Source organism: Ictalurus furcatus, chromosome 10 (genome assembly GCF_023375685.1).
Source record: "Ictalurus furcatus strain D&B chromosome 10, Billie_1.0, whole genome shotgun sequence".
Classification (NCBI taxonomy): Eukaryota; Metazoa; Chordata; class Actinopteri; order Siluriformes; family Ictaluridae; genus Ictalurus; species Ictalurus furcatus.
Genome location: NC_071264.1, coordinates 24,749,412 through 24,773,124, shown reverse-complemented (window position 1 = coordinate 24,773,124; position 23,713 = coordinate 24,749,412). Strand labels below are relative to the sequence as shown.

General features: G+C 39.8%; 1 protein-coding gene across 2 annotated transcripts; it reads left to right on the top strand.

Moving 5' to 3' along the window:
* Positions 1–1,729: 1,729 nt before the first annotated feature.
* Positions 1,730–22,607, top strand: znf710b (zinc finger protein 710b). 2 transcript variants are annotated; one of them, XM_053634966.1, is made up of 5 exons: positions 1,730–2,273; positions 14,156–15,673; positions 19,018–19,209; positions 19,741–19,912; positions 20,006–22,607. In XM_053634966.1, exons 2-5 carry the CDS (start codon positions 14,198–14,200, stop codon positions 20,182–20,184), a joined length of 2,019 nt encoding a protein of 672 aa, XP_053490941.1. In that variant the 5' UTR covers positions 1,730–2,273; positions 14,156–14,197; the 3' UTR covers positions 20,185–22,607. The 2 variants fall into 2 exon arrangements, with proteins under 2 accessions (XP_053490941.1, XP_053490940.1); XM_053634965.1 differs by lacking the exon at positions 1,730–2,273 and adding an exon at positions 12,998–13,367.
* Positions 22,608–23,713: the final 1,106 nt, after the last annotated feature.

The window sequence follows — 23,713 nt, the reverse complement described above, 5'->3', positions numbered from 1 at the left end:
TAGGGGATCTAATATACAAGATAATGATTTTGATGAAGAAATTAATATAGATAGTTCAGTCTCTCTAAGGGGAGTAAAACATTCCAATCGTTGATCTGATATTGATATATTATTATTTTTAGTTATAAGACTGTCTGGTTTTAAATTAATAATCTGAATTTTTTGTCTAATATTTAAAATTTTGCCAATGAAAAAATTCATGAAATCATCGCTGCTATATAATGATTGTGTGGAAGTTTCTGTGGTGGTTATATTCCAAGTTAATTTTGCTCCAGCATTGAATAAGAATCTAGGATTATTTTTGTTATCTTCAATTAGGGTGGAGAGAGAGACTGATCTAGCAGCACTAAGAGATTTTCTATAGTTCAAGAGACTCTCCTTCCATGCTGTTTGAAATACTACCAATTTGGTTTGACGCCATTTACGTTCTAATTGTCAAGTGGTCTGTTTTAGGTGCGTGAGTGACAAAAAAAAGAGTATCTTAAAGAGGCAGAGTCTCTCAGAAGTAAAGATGGGATGGAATCTGGATGGAAGCATATGTTGCTCTAAAACCTGTAAATGGTTTCCTAAAATGGTGTATTTCCTCAGTTTACAGAAGAAATCTCTTTTCACAGCACTGTGCATTCAAGCTCAGTGCCTCTTTACTTGACATCATAGGAAACAAAAGAAATCAGGCAAGACCTTGGAAAAACAATTGTGGACCTCGACAAGTCTGGTTTGTCCTTGGGAGCAATTTCCAAACGCCTGAAGGTACCTCATTCATCTTTACAAACAACAGTATGCAAGTTTAAACACCATGGTACCACGCAGCCATCATACTGTTCAGGAAGGAGATGTATTCTGTTTCCTTGAGAGTACAAAAAGTGCAGATCAACCCCGAACAACAGCATAGGACCTTGTGACGATGCTAGAGGAAACAGCTAGACGAGTATCTATATGAACAGTAAAACTAGTCCTATATCAGCATAGCCTGCTCGGCAAGGAAGAAGCCACTGCTCCAAAACCACCATAAAAAGCCAGAGTACAGTTTGCATGTGCATGTGGGAACAAAGATCTTATTTTTTGGAGAAATGTCCTCTGGTGTGATGAAACAAAAATGTAACTGTTGGGCTATAATGACCATCGTTATGTGACGAGTAAAAAGGGTGAGGCTTACAAGCCGAAGAACACCATGTCAACTTTGAAACGTGGGGGTGGCAGCATCAAGTTGTGGGGATGCTTTGCTGCAGGAGGGACTGTAGCACTTCATAAAATAGATGGCATCACAAGGAAGGAAATTTATGTGGATATATTAAAGCAACATCTCAAGACATCAGCCAGGAACTTAAAGCTGTCACAAAAGGGTCTTTCCGAATGGACAATAACCCCATGCATACCTCCAAAGTTGTGACAAAGGTATTGGAGTGGCCTTCACAAACCTCTGACCTCAATCACAAAAATTTGTGAGAAGAATTGAAAAAACGTGTGAGCAAGGAGGCCTAGAAACCTGACTCAGTAACACTAGTTCTGTCAGGAGGAATGGACCAAAATTCCAGCAACTTATTGTAAGAAGCTTGTTGAAGGCTACCGAAAATATCTGATCCAAATTAATCAATTTAAATGCAAATGCTACCAAATACTAACCAAGTGTATGTAAACTTCTGACCTACTGGGAATGCAATGAAAGAAATAAAAGCTGGAATAAATCCTTCTCTCTAATACTATTCTGATGTTTCATATTCTTAAAATTAAGTAGTGATCCTAAATGACCTAAGACAGGGAATGCTTTCTACAATTAAATGTCAGGAATTGTGAACAACTGAGTTAAATATGTATTTTCTAAGTTGTATGTAAACTTCTGACTTCTGACAACTGTAGTTCAGCCAGGACCACTCTGCTTAGAGAAACTGAATTATTTGAAAGCTTACATAGCTTGTTATTGGTGACAGGCTTAGGCTTTAAGGGGTTCAGCATCTATGTTAGACAAAAGATGTGGTATACCTCACTGAGGCATAACCTTCTAAAATATTTAGAACAGAGGACGGCGACAGTGAGCAATAGCAGCGTCTAACCATCCAATGCAAGAAGAAGACATCCATTATTCGCGGTTCGCTCTTATTTCTGCCCTCTAGTGGCTGCGAATTGTTTTGACAGGGGGTATGATATTTGTTCACGTCACTTTCTCTTACTTTCTACCGAACTAAAAGCCAGAATTCGCTCAGATTCAGTCTGTAGTGGTAGTAAAAAAAATCTCCAAAGTGTCTTCTACGTACAGAACCGAGTTTTGGAGTGTGGTAAGTCAACCGATGGATCGTTATTGTTATTTGAGCTAAAATGAAACTAATGCACTTGCCCTGAGCTACCCGAGCAGTCCCAGGGCAAGTCCAATTCTTTCTGTAAAATAATTTCAGTTCTGAAGTACATGAATGTTTCTTTGTGGGTTGTTAGAAAGCCCTAAAATGGCTGTTTTTAAAAAAATGTACTTCCACAAGCTGGTAGACGGTGTTGGATGGTGTGGAAAAAGCAGGCCACACTCGCCCTGTCCTCTCAGTGCTACCTAACGGGAAGCTAGGCTAACCTAGCATAAATAAGTGCACAAAACAGGAAAATATATCAATGTAGGTTTCATTTAAAAACGTTTCCGCGTTAGAATCAGCGTTTTTGTTGGTCAGACTCGCTATTTTCAGCATGATTTCTGTAGGCAGAGTTCTAACATTGTTAAAGTAAACGAATTGGGCTAATAGCTGTAGATTTTGCTTGGGGTTTGCTGTGATTTGTTGTAAAAATCGGTTCATGTAACGAAAAAGTGGACAGAAATTTCTGTCACGATCAGCCTTTTGAGCTTCCATTAAACTCTCAGTGACCAGTTACAGAAATGTGATCGATCAGAGAAGTCAGGTGAGTGAAAGCAATAGCAGTAGGACTCAGTTAGCTATTTCAAAGTGTTTTGATCCTGCCTCTTAGTGATCATTAATAAAATAATTGTACACTAAAAAGTTAGTCAGTCTTACAAGAAAGATGGGGAAAAAATACAGCAGTTGTTTTGGAGATATTCTCGTTTTTAAATCTCTTCTGGGAAAACAGTTAATATTTTTTCGATGACTAATTCTGTACCAGTCTTGTGTTTATCCAATTAAATGCTCTCTAGAAGGTTTATGTCCCGCCTCCGGAGGCGGGTCTTGTTCCCCAGGAGCAGCTCTTTAGCAGTAAACGGGTTCACGTTGTATGATTTTGGCCACGATTTGGCCGTGTGAGACAAATTTTGAGGATGCCGAACGATTCCTATAATCCGAGGCCAAAATCTGTAATCCTTGATCGCTAGTTTGACGTGTTCTCCGACAGCCGATTAACAGCTGATCAAATTTTCCGTCAGATTATATTCTGGCAGTGTCGGAAGGTTTGAGGCACAGTCCTGTAGTGTGGCATCTCCTACTCCGTACGAGTCTACTTGCGTTCGTGCGTTTTTCACGTCTTGACTGTCGTACAGTCTGACATTAATGATAACTGAGATCCTACAGTGTGTCACGGCTTACAGCGGGGATCATGTTCGTCCAGTCTGACAAGCAACAGTCGCAAAGGACTAATAAAAACACACAGTGTGCATCCGGCTTTACTTTGGTGCGTTTTTCAATCTGTACAGGATTGAAAAATGTGATCATTGCGGCCAGAGCTGGATTTTGCTGAGGCTTTTATCGAACTGTGTGATGTAGCTTGCAGAGCTTTATTTTATTATTATTATTATTATCCTGGAGTGTCTTCCTGCATGTTTTTCTCTTTCCCAGCCATCCCTTGGTTGAGGAAAAAAAATGGTTGACTCGAGATATGAACTAATCATTTCTGTTTCCGGGGAACAGACGTGACAAAAGAACGACTCTGATCAGGAGGCGAGGTGAACTAACAGACTGCATAGCCTGAAGACCAGCTACGCTATTAATTAATCATTTCTGTTTCTCATAATTCAGCCTTCGCTGCATTAGCCTATAGTTTATTTTTTATTCCAAATCTGATCACCATTTGTGTAAGTACTAGAGGTGTTGGGGGAATTTAACATGTAACGTTTTAATTATATTCTGCTGAAATGAATGAAATGACTCGAAAAAAGATTCGTTCATTTTGCTGAACGAGATTCGTTCAAAGATCCGAGTCGGTAAAATGATCCGAACTTCCCATCACTACTGTACACCGGGTTACTCTGTTAGCGAGAGTAAATAATATCATTTTATCAAGTAGTAATTGAATATTTAAAATGAGGATGGATATCTTAAATATTCTGTTTATTGACATTTTGTTCATAATGTTTTAACTCTTAACCAGAAATGTCGGATTTCAGTACGAACACCTGGCACCAGGAACAAAGTTTGATCTAATAGCATGTACCAGCCTAGGCAAATGTGTATACTAATAATAATTCTTTATCTATTGAATGATCACTCAGACATGTTTGACGACTCCTGGTGATGAACCTGTGGCTCTCCGTCACAGCCATCATCACTAGCTATGTTTCCAACCAAGTTGCGAATTTAACTTGTGCAAAAAATTGGAATATCGCTTAAAACATTTGCGAATAAAGCACCGTTTCCATCCCATGTTCAAGAGAAGGAAATTGTCGCTATCTGGGGAAACCAGCACATCTCGCGCTCTGCGGTTTTTACTCATCTGGGCCGATTATCTAATTACGTGATTTGTTAAGGCAAAGTCACACGAGTCTTTATGTGCGTTGAGGAATTTATTCGTTAAATGTGTTTCCATCGTAGTTTATGTGCATGTCTTCTAATCAAATTTTAAAAATTATCCACCTCAATTGAGCACAAGATTTTATTCACGTCTGGTGTTTCTATCCAGTGTTGTTTTTTATAAGATATCCCCAAATCCGCAAAACACACGCGCATGGAAACACAGTTATTGACTGTTAATTTTACACAAGTATGTACAGTCCAACTCCAGAACCGCATGGCATCTTTTTGTCTAGGATATTGTCCTCGATAAATTCAGCAGGCGTGGTTAAACAAGGCCCAAAAGATTTCTTGTTTCAGCAGTGTGTATGAAAGAAAAGGGAAATATACCAGGAAATTAACCAGCATACATATTCGTTTCATTTTTGATGAAGTCATTATAAAAATGAACAAATGATAACTGTAATTATTAGATCTCCCGTCTTTTATTTATTTATTTATTTACTTATTTATTTATTTATTTATTTATTTAAAGCAGTATCCAGCTATTCGTTATGAGGTTCTATTAGGTTCAATTTCAGCTTGGTCAAGTGTGCTGTTTGTGACAGGAATGAATAGGGTTGGGTATCGTTTGGGTTTTTTATGATACCGGTGCCAAATCGATACTTCTAAAATGGTACCCGTGCCTGAACCGATACTTAAAAAAAAAAGAGTCATAAAACAACAGTGGATAATGTTTCATCAGGTTTGACGTGTTTCCCCCTTTACACACATTTGTTGCACGTCGCGGTGTCGGAATTCTTTCTTGTGAAATTCAGCCACACTTTAGAACCTTTCGCTTTAGGCATTTTAATTTAAGCTTGTTTAATGTAGCTAGCAAACGTTATTCTACCTGCTGCAGTCGGAGAAAGTGTACCTGCTGCATTCACGCGCTCCTCGGATGGTCTCCTTTCCCGAGTTGTTCTTTTAATTTGGAATGTGAAAACAACATGGATGCTAACGTTACTAGAAAGATGTGCTGGATTTGTATTAGCAGAGCTTCATAATACAACATGATTTTGTCCCAGAGTTGTTACTGCACCAGTAAATTACCTGAAAGCACTAAATATTGCTTTACCTGATTTATCAGGGTTAATGCTAATAAATAACTGTTTTAATTAATCTATGTCAATCTACATGGACAGTAACTAACCGTTATAACCTAATATCATATTACAAATTATATGTTAGCAAAACAATTATTTGCAATACGTGATTTTGCCCCATTAATCAAAGGTTTCTTACCATTAACCAATCACTGTTGTCTGCCATGTTCTTCGATTTTCCATGTTGTTGTTCCGACTTGCGTTCACGTGAATTTTCTCATTCGGGAAATGATTTTTCCGATTATTCTGGCACCACACGAATGCAGTATAATTTAACTAGCGGCCACGTACGGTGATGATGCTTCTTACATCCATTTCGGCGCACCAGAGGGCAAATATTTCAATCGACAGCTCAGGCATTTAAATAGCACCGAAATCTATGTTCTGATTCGGTCCGGTACACATCGGTCGTATAGGGTTTCGGTACCTAACCCTAGGAATGAAGGGCTTCATTTACAGAGACATAAGTTCATCAGAATTGTATTGGTAAAGTGGTTTATTGGATGAGAAGTATTTGTGAAAAAGAAGTGTCGCTTCGGAGATCCGTCTTCCTGTAGAGACGTTTTCTGATTGGTTAATACAGTTGGATCATGCTGGAATTTTTAGTTACTGAGGCCAGGAAACAGTCCAGAACTTTCACAGTTTTTATTCTTTTGTGCTCGCTATCAGGCCAAGACAGTGTTTTGGTTTATTCCTAGGTATTCTTAAAAAAATTACTAACAGTAGCTTTGAACCCTGTCAACTTATTTCCATAATTAAAGCTTCTTTCTATTATAGCTTCTGGGTATTTTTATATATAAATCAGTAATAATCTAATCATATACTTTAAATGAATGAGGCAACAGTTTCTCAGGCCTTTCCCAGTCTGTGATTGGTCCAGATATCACGTATGTTTAGCGCCACTGCACAGAACGCCAGTTCCCAGATCCTACGTATTTGTCCAGAGTTGTGGAACATGTTGGTACGACCAGTTGATGTTAAAGCCCTGCAATGGAAGCGGGACATTTGTTGGAGTTGTTGTTGTTGTTGTTGACCCACTACAATGTTATCCAAACTGACTCCAAACATGGTACATGCTGCTCAGTCGGTCCTTCAGCTGTATATCACTTATACAGCGTGCTCTTCTATGATGACTCAAAATTAGGAAGTACAGGAAACCAGGATACAAATGCATGAAGGTTTTAATAAGAAACAAATAGAAACAAAAGAAAGTGATACTCTAAATGACGCACACAAAATAACTAGATGGTGAGAAGCAAGAACAAGTGATGACTTGGAACATAATTACGTAGAAACAAGACGGCGATGATTGAGAACTCATGAAAACCATTGAACTAGTAGAGGAGGAGAAAACAAAGTCAAAACGTTAACAAAGGCACATGGAAAACTACGAACAAAACACATGATGTGCACTGAGAAGGGAAATACTTGACAAATATTGACAGTTTTATCATCCACCATAGGCAAACCTTCTTGTGACAGAAGTATTCTAATACAAAAATAACTTTCTTGATGATCCTTGATTATAATTGGCTTTGTATAAGAGTTGGGTATTGTGACCAGTTTGGCGGTTCGATTCATATTTATATGGTTTTGATTCAGTTTCAATTTCGATTAGTTTAAATATAAATATTCCATTTAAAATGTTAGTTTTGCAGACATGGAATCCATGTTTTAATGTAAATGCTGGTAACTGAAACCCTCTTACTTGGCTATATTACTGAAAAGCACATTTACATTAACAAAAGGGCCCAAACAATTATGTTTAATTACTTTTTACTTTGAGTAACAAGAAATCATAAATATGTGCATACAATGCACACAAGGTTAGCACAAACTGCACATTACTGTAAAAAAAATAAAAACATTGTAAATGTGCAACAGTGAAATTCATTAACAACTTAAAACATGTTTAAGAGATGAAACCGTTTTCAAAATTCAAAACATGACAGATGGCGAAGTGTTCAGGACGAGAGGCGAACTACAGACAATATTCACATCTCAAGTAAAGCATGCACATTAAGAATCGGGGATTTCCCGAATCGATATCGTTTAGTTAAATTGAAGATCGATTAAAATCGGAGAACCGATATTTTTTTACCCAGCCCTAATATATACAGTTATAAATAAAGTATATGTATGAGAATGAATGGATGAAACCAATTAATTGATGCACAGCATATACACTATAATCACAACCATATGAGCTATTTGAACTTCCTATTCCAGATTTAGTTCCCTTTTGCTGTTATAATAACCTATAGAAACCACTTTTCTGGGAAGGCTTTCCACTAGATTTTCAAACATGGCTGTGGAGATTTGTCCATTCAGCCAGAAGAGCATTAGTGAGGTCAGGCACTGATGTTGGCCCAGGGTGTAGTTAGCATTCCAATTCATGCTAAAGGTACTCAGTGGGGTGCAGGACAGGGCTTTGAGCAAGGCACTTGAGTGCTTCCAAACCAGCCTTATCTTTATGGACCTTTTGTGACCTTATGGGGCATTGTCATGCTGGAACAGGTTCGGGGCCTATAGTTCCAATAAAGAGAAATCTTAATGGTACGGAGAACAAAGACATTGTAGACAATGGTTTTGTTCTAACTTGGCAAATAGCCAAGTGGAAACAACTTTGTGGTGAAGGCCCACATATGGGTGTGAAGATCAGGCCATATAACTTGTGATGGTAGTTCAAATTGTCTGCTGCAAAGCCTGCCAAGTGCAGTGCTATAGCACTGGCTCAGCTCACAGCCTCATCAAAAACACTCAATGCAGTGTGACCAAGAAAGTAGTAAACTGTCAGCTCAAATCTCCTGTCAGCTCATTTTCATAATTAGCTTTTTGATGTTATACAGTGCTCTCCACTAATATTGGCACCCTTGGTAAATATGAGCAAAGAAGACTGAAAAATTGTCTATTTTTTAACCTTTTGATCTTTTCTTTAAAAAATTCACAAAAATAGTCTGCTCTCATGGATATCAAACAATTGCAAACACAACACAGGTTTATCAAATAAAAATCTTTGTTAAATAAATGTGTGCAACAATTGTTGGCACCCTTTTAGTCAATACTTTGTGCTGCCTCCCTTTGCCAAGATAACAGCTCTGAGTCTTCTCCTCTAATGCCTGATGAGGTTGGAGAATACATGGCAAGGGATCTGAGACCATTCCTCCATACAGAATCTCTCCAGATCCTTCAGATTTCAAGGTCCACTCTGGTGGACTCTCCTCTTCAGGTCACCCCACAGGTTTTCTATGGGTTTCAAGTCAGGGGACTGGGATGGCCATGGCAGGACCTTGATTTTGTGGTCAGTAATCTATTTTTGTGTTGATTTTGATGTATGTTTTGGATCATTGTCCTGCTGGAAGATCCAACCATGGCCCTTTTTAATCTTTATGGCAGAGGCATTCAGGCTTTCATTTAATTTTTGTTGATATTTGATAGTCCATGATGCTATGTATCATAACAAAATGTCCAGGTCCTCTGGCAGAAAAACAGCCCCAAAACTTTAAAGAGCCACCCGCATATTTAACTGTGGGCATGAGGTACTTTTTCATATAGCTACCTGTCTGTGTGCGCCAGAACCACCTCTGGTGTTTATTGCCAAAAAGCTCCATTTTGGTTTCATCTGACCATAGAACCCGATCCCATTTGAAGTTCCTGTAGTGTCTGGCAAACTGAAGACACTTGAGTTTGTTTGTGGATGAGAGTAGAGGCTTTTTTCTTGAAACAATCCAAACAACTTGTGGTGATGTAGGTGACTTTGGATTGTAGTTTTGGAAATGCTTTCCTTTTAATTTCTAGAATTAAATGGACAGCACCATCCTTCTTGGATGGAAAGATGTTGTAGAACCTTTTGTTTTGAACCATGGGGTACCTTTTTGATCATGCCTCTGTCGAAGAGAACTTCTTGGGTCAGAGAGACAATGTTATTGGTGTCTGATACAGTTGTTCCCAAAAGTTTGCATACCCCTTGCAGAATCTACTAAATCTTAATACTGTTAACAATATGAGGGATCATAAAAATCCCATGTTTTTTTTTTTATTTAGTACTGTCCTTAAGCTATTTCACATAACAGATGTTTACATATAGTCCACAAGACAAGGTAATAGCTCAACTTCTAAAAATTACCCCGTTCAGAAGTTTATATACCCTTTATTATTAGTACTGTGTTTCGTTACCTGGATGATTAGCGACTGTTTTTATGTTTTGTGATAGTTGTTCATGAGTCCCTTGTTTGTCCTGTGCAGTTAAACTGCCCACTGTTCTTCAGGAAAAATCCTCCAGGTCCTGCACATTCTTTGCTTTTCCAGCATCTTCTGCATTTGACCCCTTTCCAACGGTAGTTACATGATGTTCAGATCCATCTTTTCACACTGAGGGCAACTGAGGGACTCGTAAACAACTGTTACATAAGGTGCAAACATTCACTGATGCTCAAGAAGGTAACACGATACATTAAGAGCCAGGGGGGTGTAAACTTTTAAACAGGATGATCGGTGTAAATTATTTTTTCATTTAGTACTGCCCTTCAGATGCTAGATAAGATAGTTACATGTCTCCCAGAAGACAAAATGCTAACAATTTACATCAATCATCGTGTTCAAAAGTTTACACCCCCTGGCTCTTAATGAATTGTGTTGCCTTCTTGCGCATCAGTGAATGTTTGCACCTTGTGTAATAGTGGCAGTGTACGAGTCCCTCAGTTGCCCAGGTGAACTCTTGGAAACAGGTGGCTTCTCCCTAGCTTCGCCCCATTTTTTTTTGTGCAGGGACCTGCTCAACTGGGCAGAAATTTATCGTTCACATCCAGCGCAATAGATCCCTTGATGGATACCAGTGGTAAGTGTTTGAACAGTGGTGCTCAGATAAGCACAAGCAGCCTTTTCGGTGCTCCAATTGTGTTGATCTTATCTTTACTCCTGATGAATAAGGCAAAATCAGTTCCCGAACAATTTCCCCTATCCTCAGTTAAAGCAGTGTCTAAATGCAAATACAGTTTGCCTTGCGAAAGGACCCTAAATGTGCATTTGCTTCTGGTAGCAGATAGTTTCACTCTGCATCATTATGTATGTGATGTTTGACGTGTGAATTTGCAAACATGGGTCTTGTGAGCAAACAGAAAACATGAAGGTTGTATGGTGGTGTCTGTGCTCTGGCACTTATCAGGGAGGAAAAAGTTACTCCTACGTTTTCTGCAAAATCACACCAGCCTGAACCAACATACTGTTAATCCATGCAAATCAACAGTATCAAGGGATCAGTTTATGTGCTACCAAAAAAATTTCCACTTCCCTATATAATGGAAAGGGCTGGAATAAGACTTCTGAAGTATAATTAGGAGATGTCTATCCCATAATGAAGCACCACACTTCACCTATCAGAGAACTGGGGCTGATTTTACCACAGTGGTGAATCTAAATTGCCCCTTGGTGTGAATGCGTGTGTGTACGATGTCTTCCAGTGGCAGGTTGTATTCCTGCCTTGCGCCCAGTGTTTCTGGGATAGGCTCTAGATCCACCACTACCCTGACTAGGATAAAGTGGTTAGAGAGAACGAATGAAGGGATGGTTGATTGGTTGGTTGTACCAACCAAAACTGAAGTACAACTGAAGTTTGGATGTATAACTCAAGGATACTGGTAATTATTCAGGATTGCCTTCCTCAAGCTGTTATGAGTTTGATCCAGAGAGAGTTTTTCTCTTTCTGGCTGTTAATATACATATTGTAAATGGTCAGTTTTATAATCTGATTGCAAATGTTTAGACAACTGTCTAAATCGGGTAATGTTGGGATCATCAGTGTGCATGTAAAGGCACTGTGTGTGACTGTGTGACTCTACACACTGTCCTCTACTGTGTGCGAATAATAAGCCATAAGAGGGTTCAGTCATTTTCTAGTATGTTCAGTATGTGAACCTGACTTGGATCAGACACTTGAAACCATGTAAATGAACCCTGTGAAAAACTGGACTGTGGCGTTTAAAACTTAATCAAAGTACTTGCAATCAGAATCTGTCTCTCATGTCTCCATTTTCTCTTTCCTGTCTCACTCCCTGCCCTCCCTTTCTTTCTCTCACTCTCTCTCTATCTCCTTCACTCTGTCACTCCTCTCTCTCTCTCGCGCTCTCTCTCTTTCCCCCTCCCTCATTCGTCCTCGCACTCCCTCTCTTTCCGTCTCCCTTTCTGTCTGTCTGTCTTTCTCTCTCACTCGCTCTCTCCCCTCCCTCGGTCATTCTGTTTATCTCCTCCCCTCTCTTTCTTGCTCTCTCTCTATTTGTTCTTTCCTTCTCCCTCCCTCTCTCTCTCTCTCTCTCTCTCTCTCTCTCTCTCTTTCCCTCTCTCCCTCTCTCTCTCTCGCTCTCTCCCTCCCTCTCCCTCACTGAAAAAGACTTCTCCTCCCTCATCCCTCCATTTTCTTGTCTTCCTGAATACCTCTCTCTCAGCCATTTTCTCCTGAGGTGTAACCACTACAATTCTAAAATGCCCCCAAAATGAAAATGGGTTCATATACATACTGTACTGCAACATTATATCGTATATTAACCATGATCAAATAAACAAACTGTGTATTGGGACATTTCTAGTATCCATACAGTTTATTGTTCCAGTTAAAGATTAGAATATTAAACAGTTTTTTTCCCCCCTACAGACCAAAAAGAACAAAGTTAACTCAATGAAAAGCATGTACATGTTTAGTTAATAATGTTTGAACTTGAGCAAGTTTTGCTTTTATGTGTATTATATTTGGCTGTGTGTGAAACACTGATGTATACTGAATGACCATTACTGGACTTGGGTATACACTGAAGATTTGCGTATTCCAATTATGACCCTCTGACTTTGTGGCCAGTGCAGATTTCTTACTGCCTTTATCTGTCTGTCTCTCCTCTTCTCCTTTCCCATTTCATTCATTATTCTTATCCACATTATGTGTATGTTTTTATCTTTTATTTTACTATGTTTGCTTAGTCACTCTCTCTCTTTCCCCTTCATCTCTCTCTCTCTCTGTCTCTCTCTCTCTCTCTCTCTCTCTTTTATTCTTTGTTTCAACTCCTCTCAATCTAGTACTGATTTGGGGTGTTTATATCTAATATGTTTTTCTTTGGGGCATAAAAGCAAATACCATGATGTGTGTGTGTGTGTGTGTGTGTGTGTGTGCGTGCGCACTTGTGTGTGTGTGTGTGTGTGTGTGTGTGTGTGTGTGTGTGTGTGTGTGTGCTTGCACCAGTATGAAAGAGAGAGAAAAAGAAAGAGAGACAGACAGAGAGAGAGATGGGGGAGGGGAAAGAGGAAAATTAGAGCGAGCACATACGAGAGAGAGAGAGAGAGAGTGAGAGAGAAAGAAAGAGAGAGAGAGAGAGAGAGAGAGAGTCTGACAGAAAGGGAGGGGAGAGAGAGAGGAAAACGAACAAGCTCACATACAGAGAGAACAGAGACTGTGTATCTGTGTGTGTTTGTGTGTAGCTATAGACTGTAGAGAGTGTGGAGCAGAAGGGGCAAGCAGGTAAACGTGAACTTTTGACTAAAGATGAGATCGCTCAAACATCTAAAACCTCAAACCAAGAGAAATTTGGTAAGTTTATATTAGAGGGTGTGTGTGTGTGTGTGTGTGTGTGTGTGTGTGTGTTTGTGTGTGTGTGTGTTTCACTTATTCCTTACTGTGTACACTACAGATTTTAATGATTGAAAAGCTGTGGTGTTTTAACCAAATGCCTTTTTCACATTTAAGATATTATGCTGTTATTTCTTTCTGTACATCTAAATTAAATTTATTTTTATATGCTTTTCATTTTATTCCCCCCCTCTCTTTCTCTCTCTCTCTCTGTGCCTCTTTTCTCTTGCTCTCTTTCACTCACCCACTCTCTTGTTCACTCACACATTCAACCCCTCCTCTTTTTTTCCTCTCCCTCCATCACTCGCCTAATCTGTCTTTTCTGTCAGTCGAGCTTCCTTTCATGCACTGTTTCCCTCACTGTGCATATTCATGATTTTTTTTTGTTAGTATCTCTCTCTCTCTCTCTCTCTCTCTCTCTCTCTCTCTCTGTTTTTTACTTATTTTGTTAGGAGTATGGTTGTTCACAAATGAAAAAACAAGAGCTCAGAGAGCTGAATTCACAGTTATCAGTGTATCATTTTTATGTGAAATTAAATCAGGTGATTGAATTACATTGTAATTGCCTGACAATATCTTCAGTTCTATCACAAATAAAGCATTTTAATTCCTCAGGAGATGAATTCAGTGTCTTTGTGGTTTAAATGGTGAACAATGGAATCCAAGATATCTTTTTAGTTGGATTTTACTTGACGTCTAGGTTGCTCATTTATGCCCTCTGAGGTATTTATGATGTATGTATGTTGCAGGAGGAGAAGACCCAGCAGCTGGTTCGATGTTACGCTGAAGCCATGCACCAGCAGATGGATGTGGGGACACAGACAGACCCAGTGGTGGTCTTGTCTCTGGCCCAAGCTGCTGTGTTGGGACTTATATCCCAGAATGAGGTCTTTGGTGCCACCATTGCACCTAACGGCTTTTATACCGGAGAGCCCAAAGAATCGCCTGCTCCGTCCATCGAGCGGATGGAGTATGAGTATGCTGACCAGCTCATTGGTGCTAATGGTGATTACCTGGGTGTGAACCTCGGCGAGGACGGTCAGGTTCACCCAAGCTGTGCGGAAAGGAGGTGGCAGGGGACACCTGAAAACACAAAGCCTCTTATAGGGCACCATAACTCGGGTTCACATGTCAAAGGTGAGTGTGTGACCCCGGGACTACCTTCCTGCAACCACATGATGAGCATGATGCCTAGAGAGAGCATGCAGATGGTAGACAACTCTGGTTACCGCCTAGCCTCCAAACCTCACCAAAGCAACTGCTGCTCTACCTGTGTGCGAGAACCCAAGAGCACACATCCACCACCTAACCACCATGTTCATCCCCACTCCAACAGTCACACACCTAATGAGGTTCATACTCATGGCAGAAACCATACACTGGAGAAAAGAGGAAATGAGGAAGAGGAAGGGAATGATGCAAGGATGGGGAAGGCTGGCAGTGGAGGGGAGGAGATCAGCAGCTACTTCCGTGCTAATGAGGTTGGCTATGAGGGTGGGGATATGGATGGGGTAGGGGAGTTTGATGAGAGCAACCAAGGCATGTTCTGGGGGGAGCCTGTGGAAGGGGAGGCACCGCGGGGCCGCCGCATTGACCGATTGGACATCAACATACAGATCAATGAGTCGTATTGTGTAGATGTCGGCGAAGGCTTGAAGCGTTGGAAGTGCCGCATGTGCGAAAAGTCATACACTTCCAAATATAACCTTGTAACGCACATCTTGGGTCACAATGGCATTAAACCCCATGCTTGCCCACATTGCGGTAAGCTCTTCAAGCAGCCAAGCCACCTGCAGACACACCTCCTGACCCACCAAGGCACACGGCCGCACAAGTGCACTGTCTGCAAAAAGGGCTTTACTCAGACCAGCCACCTAAAACGCCACATGTTGCAACACTCTGATGTCAAGCCCTTCAGCTGCCGTTTCTGCCGTCGAGGCTTTGCCTACCCCAGTGAGCTGCGAGCCCATGAGGTGAAGCATGAGCGTGGCCGTTGCCACATCTGCCCGCAGTGCTCCATGGAGTTCCCCACCTATGCCCACCTCAAGCGCCATCAGGTCAGCCACCAAGGGCCGGCCACCTTCCAGTGTAGCCACTGCAGTAAGACATTTGCCTACCGTAGTCAGTTGCAGAACCATATGCTGAAGCATCAGGCCCAACGCTCTTTTTCCTGCAGCCAGTGCGGCCTGCAGTTCCTGCAGCTCCACCAGCTACGTCAGCACTCTCTCATACATAAAGTGCTCAAGCCTCAGCCACGTGCCGCTAAGGTAAAAATGACTTTGTTTTAGTATGTTTGTGTGTGTATGGAGCTTTTACTGTGTTACACATTGCAAGTACAGCTGCAAAAGTAGGTATACATAATGCCTTTCATGTTTTACAAGACTAAACCCAAGGCAGTTGGATAAAAATCCTAGCACTAGGATAAATAATAGTGCCAGAAAAACAAATTTTTCAAATTTAAAATTTTGTTTAATTGAGATATTTTTGGCTGCAAAAAATCTTTACACGCTATTCAATAAAAAAAAAGCCCAGTTTATTAGGTACCTTATTAAAATATTTTTGTGTGTGTTTAATAAACTACAAACCCACCATAACCTTCATTTTAATTTGAAATACATAAGTAGTGCTCTCTTATTGGCAAATTCAGCTAGGGTGCATAGAATATTGGAGAGTGGGATTGTGGGATTTATCTGCCATCTGGCAAGAGCTATCTATTTACATCGAATGTTTACAATGAGCTGGTCATGCCACAGATGTCTTTTTGTTTGACTGAAACCACTGCATGTCATGGTTAGGGGAGCTTACATATGACTTTATAGAAATAGCCTACACATTTAAACGACATGAAAGCGCAACATGTTAAAAAGAATCGGTCTAATTAATGTTTATCTACGTAAAAAGTAAATGGATGCTGATGATGCAGAAGTGGTACATCTTACTTTATGTTGTATTGTATTCTGTGTGATTATTGTGATTGTCGTGGTTTTACGTTTACAGCAGTTGGCAGACGCCCTTATTCGGAGCGACTTGCATTTATCTTATTTATACATCTGAGCAGTTGAGGTAGCTTGGCAGTGTTGGGATTTGATCTCATGACCTTCTGCCTTCAGTGGTAGTCATGCCCTGTGGTTATTAGTGATGATTTCTTTGAGAAATTGCTGGACTGCAGTTAGAAATAAGGTAGGAAATTTATGCTTGGAGGGTTTTTTTTTTTTTTTTTTTTTAATTATTTATTTATTTATTTATTTGTTTTAAAGTTTTTTGATTGGGCAGCTGTCAAGTATACAGCTACCAGGAGAATCAATATTAGAATCTCAATATTATCTGTTCTGCTCCCAACTCCAGGCTTATATGAACTATTACTGGAGTTAATGGCATAACTCTTGCTTCATTAGGGAAGAGCACACAAATAATTCCTAGCTGTCTTGGCCTCAGTTTCTGTAAATTTGATGAACTACGCAATTATGTTTTCCAGATGCTTGCTTTTTAATTGACGTCTCTCATGTTCCGTTTGTTTCTTTTTACATCTCACTCTATTACCTATCCATTCTTCATGTTTTTGTCTCTCTTGCTCATTTATTGTTGAAGACCACCCTGCAGTTCCTTTTTGTTTTCGGGTTGTCAGTCCGAGATTATTGTTAATGTGATACCTCAAGAACGAGTGGTTGAATGTTTGTAGGATTTATATGGAATTATCGTTGTTACCTGCAGATTAACTGGTTTTGGAATTGATCCAAACAGGGTTAAGGTCATAACAAGGTCACATGTCTAATATTTTCTTTAATAGCTTCCATCCTGGTTGTCCTGCAGAGATGTTACTTACGCCTTCATGTTCAGGCACTCCAGGCCCATTTTTGGCTAGCTATGATTTTGCCATCGGTTGTCTGTGTATCCGTCTGTCCAAGCAAATATCCAAGATTCTCGTCGTAACCAGCAGATGAACTGATCAGATTTTGGAATTGATTCAAACAGGATCAGCAAGGTCAAATGTCTGAAATGGTTTTTCTTCAATAGTTTTCTTCCTGACTGAAGTATATTTTAAGGGTATTTCTGGTATACAAATTAGTAACAAGACAGGCTCGACTTGGTGGTGGTGGAGACATCCCCATTGGCACTGTTGGTTGTTCTCTCTGCCTCCCTTTCTTTCCTCTAACATACCAGATGCAACTCATTGTTTTGTGTTCCCAAGGCCTTCATGGGATGAATTTGGTATGTTGGAAGAGAGTAAACTCAAATCTCTGTAGGTCATGGTTCTCCAGGACCTGAGTTTGACACACCTGTTGTAGAGTTTCCAGAATATTAGGTACATTTATCTAGTAGTGTTGTGCCTGGTTAGATGTAATTTATTTGCCCAGGGTAAGATGCTGGGATGTTTTGCACAAGAATGTTGTACCGTAACACTAAAGCAGTTGCCCTATTGCTGGGAGACCACAAGGTTGAATCCTGATGATACCTGATGATGTCCATGACTGGGTGTCCAACAAAACAAAATTGGCCATGATTTCTGGGTGGGAGGATGCCATTACTCTTGCCTCTTGTCAGTCAGCGCGATATTCACAAATCACTGTGGTCTGCGAGCTTCCGTATGCGGAAAAGGGCAGCGTTTTCTTCCAAGTGTGTTCAGCTGCCCTGTGACATAGCATGTGCAGCAGTTCAAACAGATTCATGTGTCTCAGAGGAAGCACATGCTAGGCTTCACTACCTCCAATTGGTAGCTGTTGTACAATAGGGGATACGTATCTAGAAGTTCTCTGGAACCATTCAGCAATGATATGTGCCTCATGTCATGGTGCATTATCATGCTGGAAGTGTCCTATAAAATGTGGACAAACTGTAGCCATGGGGGGCTAAACTTGGTCAGTTCCATGGTCATATTCATATGCTCTTTATTGTATTGTTAACCCCTAAAAGAATGATAAAAATTGGATCCATGCTGCTTGAGCCAAATTCAGATTTTTCCAGCAGCAAGATTAGTACAAATCTTGATTTGTCCAACCAGGCACATTTGCTTGCCAGCGGTCTGCTGGGGGGATGTTTTCTCTAAGACCATGCCTGTTGTCCGCAAAGGGCCACTACGGTTGCAGTGTTTCGTTTTAACCAAGTAGGTACCAAACCTGATTGAAGACCAAGATCAGCTGATTAAACAAGTGGAAGCAGTGGCTCCTGTTTGGTTGGAACAAAAAACTGCAGCTGATTATTAAAAAAAAAAAAAAGAAGCTAATTTCTAAGTTGCTTTCGATAAAAGTGTCTGCCAAAAGTGTAAATGTAGAACTAGCTAACACCAGCTATCATTCCATAAACTCACGTTCTTCATGTTACCCATTCCAACAGTCAGTATAACCCTCATACTTGAAACAATGGTCTACTTAATTTATACCACACAAAGCAGTTATGTCACGCTCGTTGGAATGTACAGATGGTGAGAAGGGGGTTATGTACCTAATAAACTTCCAACTCTGTGTATGTAAACAGTCATTTTTCAAAACCTCATCCAAGCCAAAAAGAAATTGTTATTTGAATAAGATGAATGATAAGTGCTCTCAGACTGACATCACTTGTAAATCATTCCTTGAGATGTCACCAGTCTTTGTTGCTTCCTCTTGATCCTCAGGGAACGAAGGGCTTCAAGTGTGATGTATGTGCTCGCGAGTTCACATTGTCTGCAAACCTGAGGAGGCACATGCTGATCCATGCTAGTGTCAGGCCCTTTCAGTGTCACGTCTGCTTCAAGTCCTTCGTCCAGAAGCAGACTCTGAAAACTCACATGATCGTCCACCTTCCTGTGAAACCCTTTAAGTGCAAGGTAAGGCTCCAGAATATCAGAACACCACAGACGTGAATAGCAAATTGTATTCATTTAAACAAACCGTTCCAGATTTTGCTGATTGCTAAACACTGCAGTGGTATTGATTAGCATTGATACTACGAAGAATTTGGACCCATCTGGTTAACTGTACACAACTCGTTGTTGGTGATTTAGTTACTTTGCTGCTATACTTGGTGACTTTTTAAACTACTTTAGTGATTTTATTTAAAAAAAAAAAAAAGAGGCTTGTCCTGTGCACAGTAAGGTTGTCCAGCTACCATAAGATACAACAACAAAGCAGTGGATATGCAAATTAGTCTCCGACATCATCTGGTGACTTTTTGAGCATACAATAGCTGCTTTCCCCTGAAAAACATTGGCACCACTGTCACAAGCTCTATCTGTCCAGCAGTAAATGTTCTGTCCATTGTATGCAAATCAGAAATAAATACAGCAAATCTCATGCAATTATACGTCACCATTTTTGCTATTTTATTTATTTGTTGTTGTTTTTTTTTTTTTAAACAGGTGTGTGGGAAATCATTTAACCGGATGTATAATCTTCTGGGTCACATGCATCTCCATGCTGGCAGCAAGCCATTTAAGTGTTCGTACTGCTCCAGCCGATTCAACCTGAAGGGTAACCTCAGTCGACACATGAAGGTTAAACATGGCATGGATGTATCCCCAGAGGGACAAGGTGAGGAAGTTCTAACAAAATCTCTCTTAAGGCTGAAATTCAGTGATCAAGAAATAAGGTTGCTTCATTTCTGACCTCTTATTTGTCTCTCAGATGCTCCTCCAGATCTGGAACCTCATGAGGATTATGAAGAGGATAACTTTAACTTCGCCGCCCCTGAAAATATGGATGCTAATGATGCGCCTAATCTCACCAAGCTCTCTGAGGTTGCTATACAGGAGCTGGACTATTATAACTTCGGAAAGGATGTGGGCAGCTACAACACAGCATGAGCTCTATGAATAAGACTAAAGCTGAAATACTGTTAAGTATCCATTGAACTAATTGGGCACTTATCAGCTATACGCTGGTTGTTATGTATTTCCATGAGAACCACGACTTCTCTATTATTACTGATGGACAGGTGGCCATTTTGGTTTCACTCATGTTGTAACTATTCTGATCCTGTTTCATAAAAACCACTGAATTTGCTAAGTCTTTTGAACAGTTGTAAGTTTACTCTGTGCTGCAGTATGACATTTGTGCAGTACGTTATTAATTAAAGGTCCACTCAGCAAGGTTCATGACCAAAAAATAACAATATACATATATAAAAGTGATTATTTACTGTCTTTATGTTGCTTACATAATGTACACTCGCATGAGATGAAGGGTTAAATTTCTTTGTTGACTATTAGATGGTGCAGTGGGTAGCATTGCTACCTCACGGATCCAGGGTCCCTGATTGTTTCCTGACCTCTGGTTACTGTATGTTCTCTCTCCCAAACACATGACTGTAGGTGGATTGGCTGTGCTAAATGGCCCTTGGTGTGAAAGCGTGTGAATGTGTGCATGCAAGTTGTCTATGATTGATTGGCATTACCATCAAGGGTGTATCCCTACCTCATGCCCAGTGGTGAATGAGGCAGCTTATTCTACATAGCACAAGTTTCCTTGCTGTGGTTGAAATCATGTGCCCACAAAACCTAAGTATGGGTGAAGATGTCATCAAAGAAGTTTTGTGCCCTCATTGAGTGCAGTTGTGTCTTTAGATGTCCCAAACCCTGTGATCATTGACCAGATCTGTACTTTGGGGACATCAAACTGCTGCCTATGAGGGAGTTAATTCAAACAGTACAAAGCATTATTCAGCTCATGCAAGTTGTACATAATGTAAGGGGGGGGGGGGGGGTGGACAAAAAGATCATAAATAAACACTGCTATTTACAGACCGTTGACAAGTTCAAGGAACAGAACACTATAAAGTGTGTTTTAGGTAAGGTTTTAGGCCACCAAGAGCCACCAGACCAGTTGGTGTCAGGGTGCCTTGGCATAAAAGTCTCTGAAACTGTACTAGAGATAAGTACCATTCTTCCAATAGATATGCTCTCGGTTAGTAGTGGAGAGCGCTGTCCACCAGTACGCTTCAAAATCTCCCATTGTCTGGTGACTACAATAGCTATAGCATGACTTTACATTATTTTCATCCTCATCAAATCATTTAATGAGCCCTCGTGCCATGGGGATGGGGTCATCCTGGAGGAGACCATGCCCATCAGGATATAACTGTTTCATCATAAAGATAAACATGATCAGTCAGAATAACTTTGTATTGATTTGCAGTGACTGTTCTCTCTAAGGGGACAATGGACTCAAAGCATGTCAGCAAAAATAAATGCCCCCAACAGCCACTGTTTTAATTTGTGACCCATCTGTGTATTGTCTGTTTTTGATCTCTGACTGGACCGCTTAAAAACAGCCTAACTAATATGACTTAAATTTCTTTGCCTCTACTTACTGTTATTTATATACAGTTGCAATCAAAATTATTATTCAACCCCCCTGGCAAATCAGGTTTATTGTGAAAATTTACAGACTTCCAGCTGTTTGAAATGAACAAATCAAACAAAAGCAATTGAAATAGTCCCAACACAACGAATGCTTCAAGTGGTTTCGCCAAATGCAACTGAAAATGCAACTTATAATGATTTCTCCAGTTTCAAAATTATTCAACCCCTTCATGGCAACCATCTTTAGTACTTAGTAGAGCACCCTTTTACTGTTATGACCTGCTGCAAATGAGATGCATAGCTTCTGGCAGTGTTCCTGAGGAATCTTAGCCCATTTCTCATGAGCAATGGCCTCCAGTTCAGTAATATTCTTGGGTTTGTGTGCTGCAACCGCCTTCTTCAAATCACACCAGAGATTTTCTATGGGAAACTACTTGAAGCATTCATTGTGTTGAACTATTTCAGTTGCTTTTATTTGAGTCTGTAAATTTTGACAGTAAACCTGATTTGCAACGGGGGTTAAATAATTTTGATTGCAGCTGTGTGAGGGAACGTAAAAGAGTGCCCGTTATATGTTTGTGCTCAGTGGAGCAGTGTACTAATGAGTGTACATACTTGAGTGTGTGTGTTTGGGCCCCATTACCAAAGTCACTGCATGACCATCGACCCATGTAGTACCACTACAATTTCCAGAAATCAATACCTTCACCAACAACCAGTTATTTGTAGAGAATAATTGTTCCCATATATTAGTTTGATATTTATTTTGCACCTTTTGATTAAAAATGCATTTAATATCTTTTGAGGAGAAACCTGGTTTATCACTGACAGTTAAAGCTCTTGTCTAATCTTCATCTCATAGGAGATAGATAGGGCAACATTGCCAGTTGTGTTAGTTTCTTTAAATAAAGCATTTTCAAAGTGAAGTAATTGCTATAGTCTTTCCTTTACCAGGCAATTTTCTTCAGGTCTTTGATTTGATGCTGAAACACTTTTTTTCTTTTTAAAATTACATCACAACTGCTTATTTTCAACATAAAGAAACAAACAAAAAATCTTCAATGTAAAGTCAACACAGACCGTGGGACACCTTAGCTCTGTAGCTCAGCTTCCAGCTCCAAAAAGTGTTGGGTAGGGTTCTCTCTCTTTCACTGCAACACACGGGACATATAAATCAGCCATCATTATCAGCAGCAGTGAAAAATACTTCAGCAGTTGAACTTTTGCAAATGAATTTGAATTGAAAATGAATACTTGCACTCAAGCAAATTTTAAAGAGAGATAAACATGCAGCAAACCTATGAAGAAGGATGTTACCTTAAAAATTTGTAATTTATTTACTTAAATTTTCTATAGTGTTAGGTTTTGTGAATGCACTTGTTAAATTAGCTAGCTAGTTTGGATTTCATATTTGGTACTAATGTGCCTTAGCTTTTATTCCAAAAAGCTTTTTTTTTCTCTCTCTCTCTCTCTCTTTTTTTTTTTTTTTTTTTTTTTTTTTTTTTAAATAGGATTATTAAACATTAGATAACCAGCAAGCCAAATTCTAGGTTTGATTGAGTTGGCATATTATTTTCCGTATGACTGCTTGCTTAGAAAACTGGTTAGTCTTGCAGGGTTGGGTATGATGTCAGCTCTTTCACATTAGAAATATTTACTTACTCTTGCTTTGAGTATGTTTAAATGTAGGTTTTTTTTTTTTTTTTTTTTGCCTCCATACTACTGTTACATACTCATAAGTAGTACATACTTCATACTACTTTTAATGGAGTAAGTCTTGACAGAGTATACTTCATTTACTGTGTCATCTTTTTCCACCCTGACTCACAGCATCGTCCATGCAGCCACTGCTGCACTATTTTACGTAAACTCTTTATATTGCTAATGAGGCTTTTAAAGCAGGAATGCATTTTAAAGTATTCATTGTTTTAGGCCTTCCACAATGGGGGGATGTTATCCTGCAGGTTCTCATTATAGCTGTAGGAGGGGATAAGAATTGAAAACTTGTGGCAATGTTGAAAACATGTCTCCA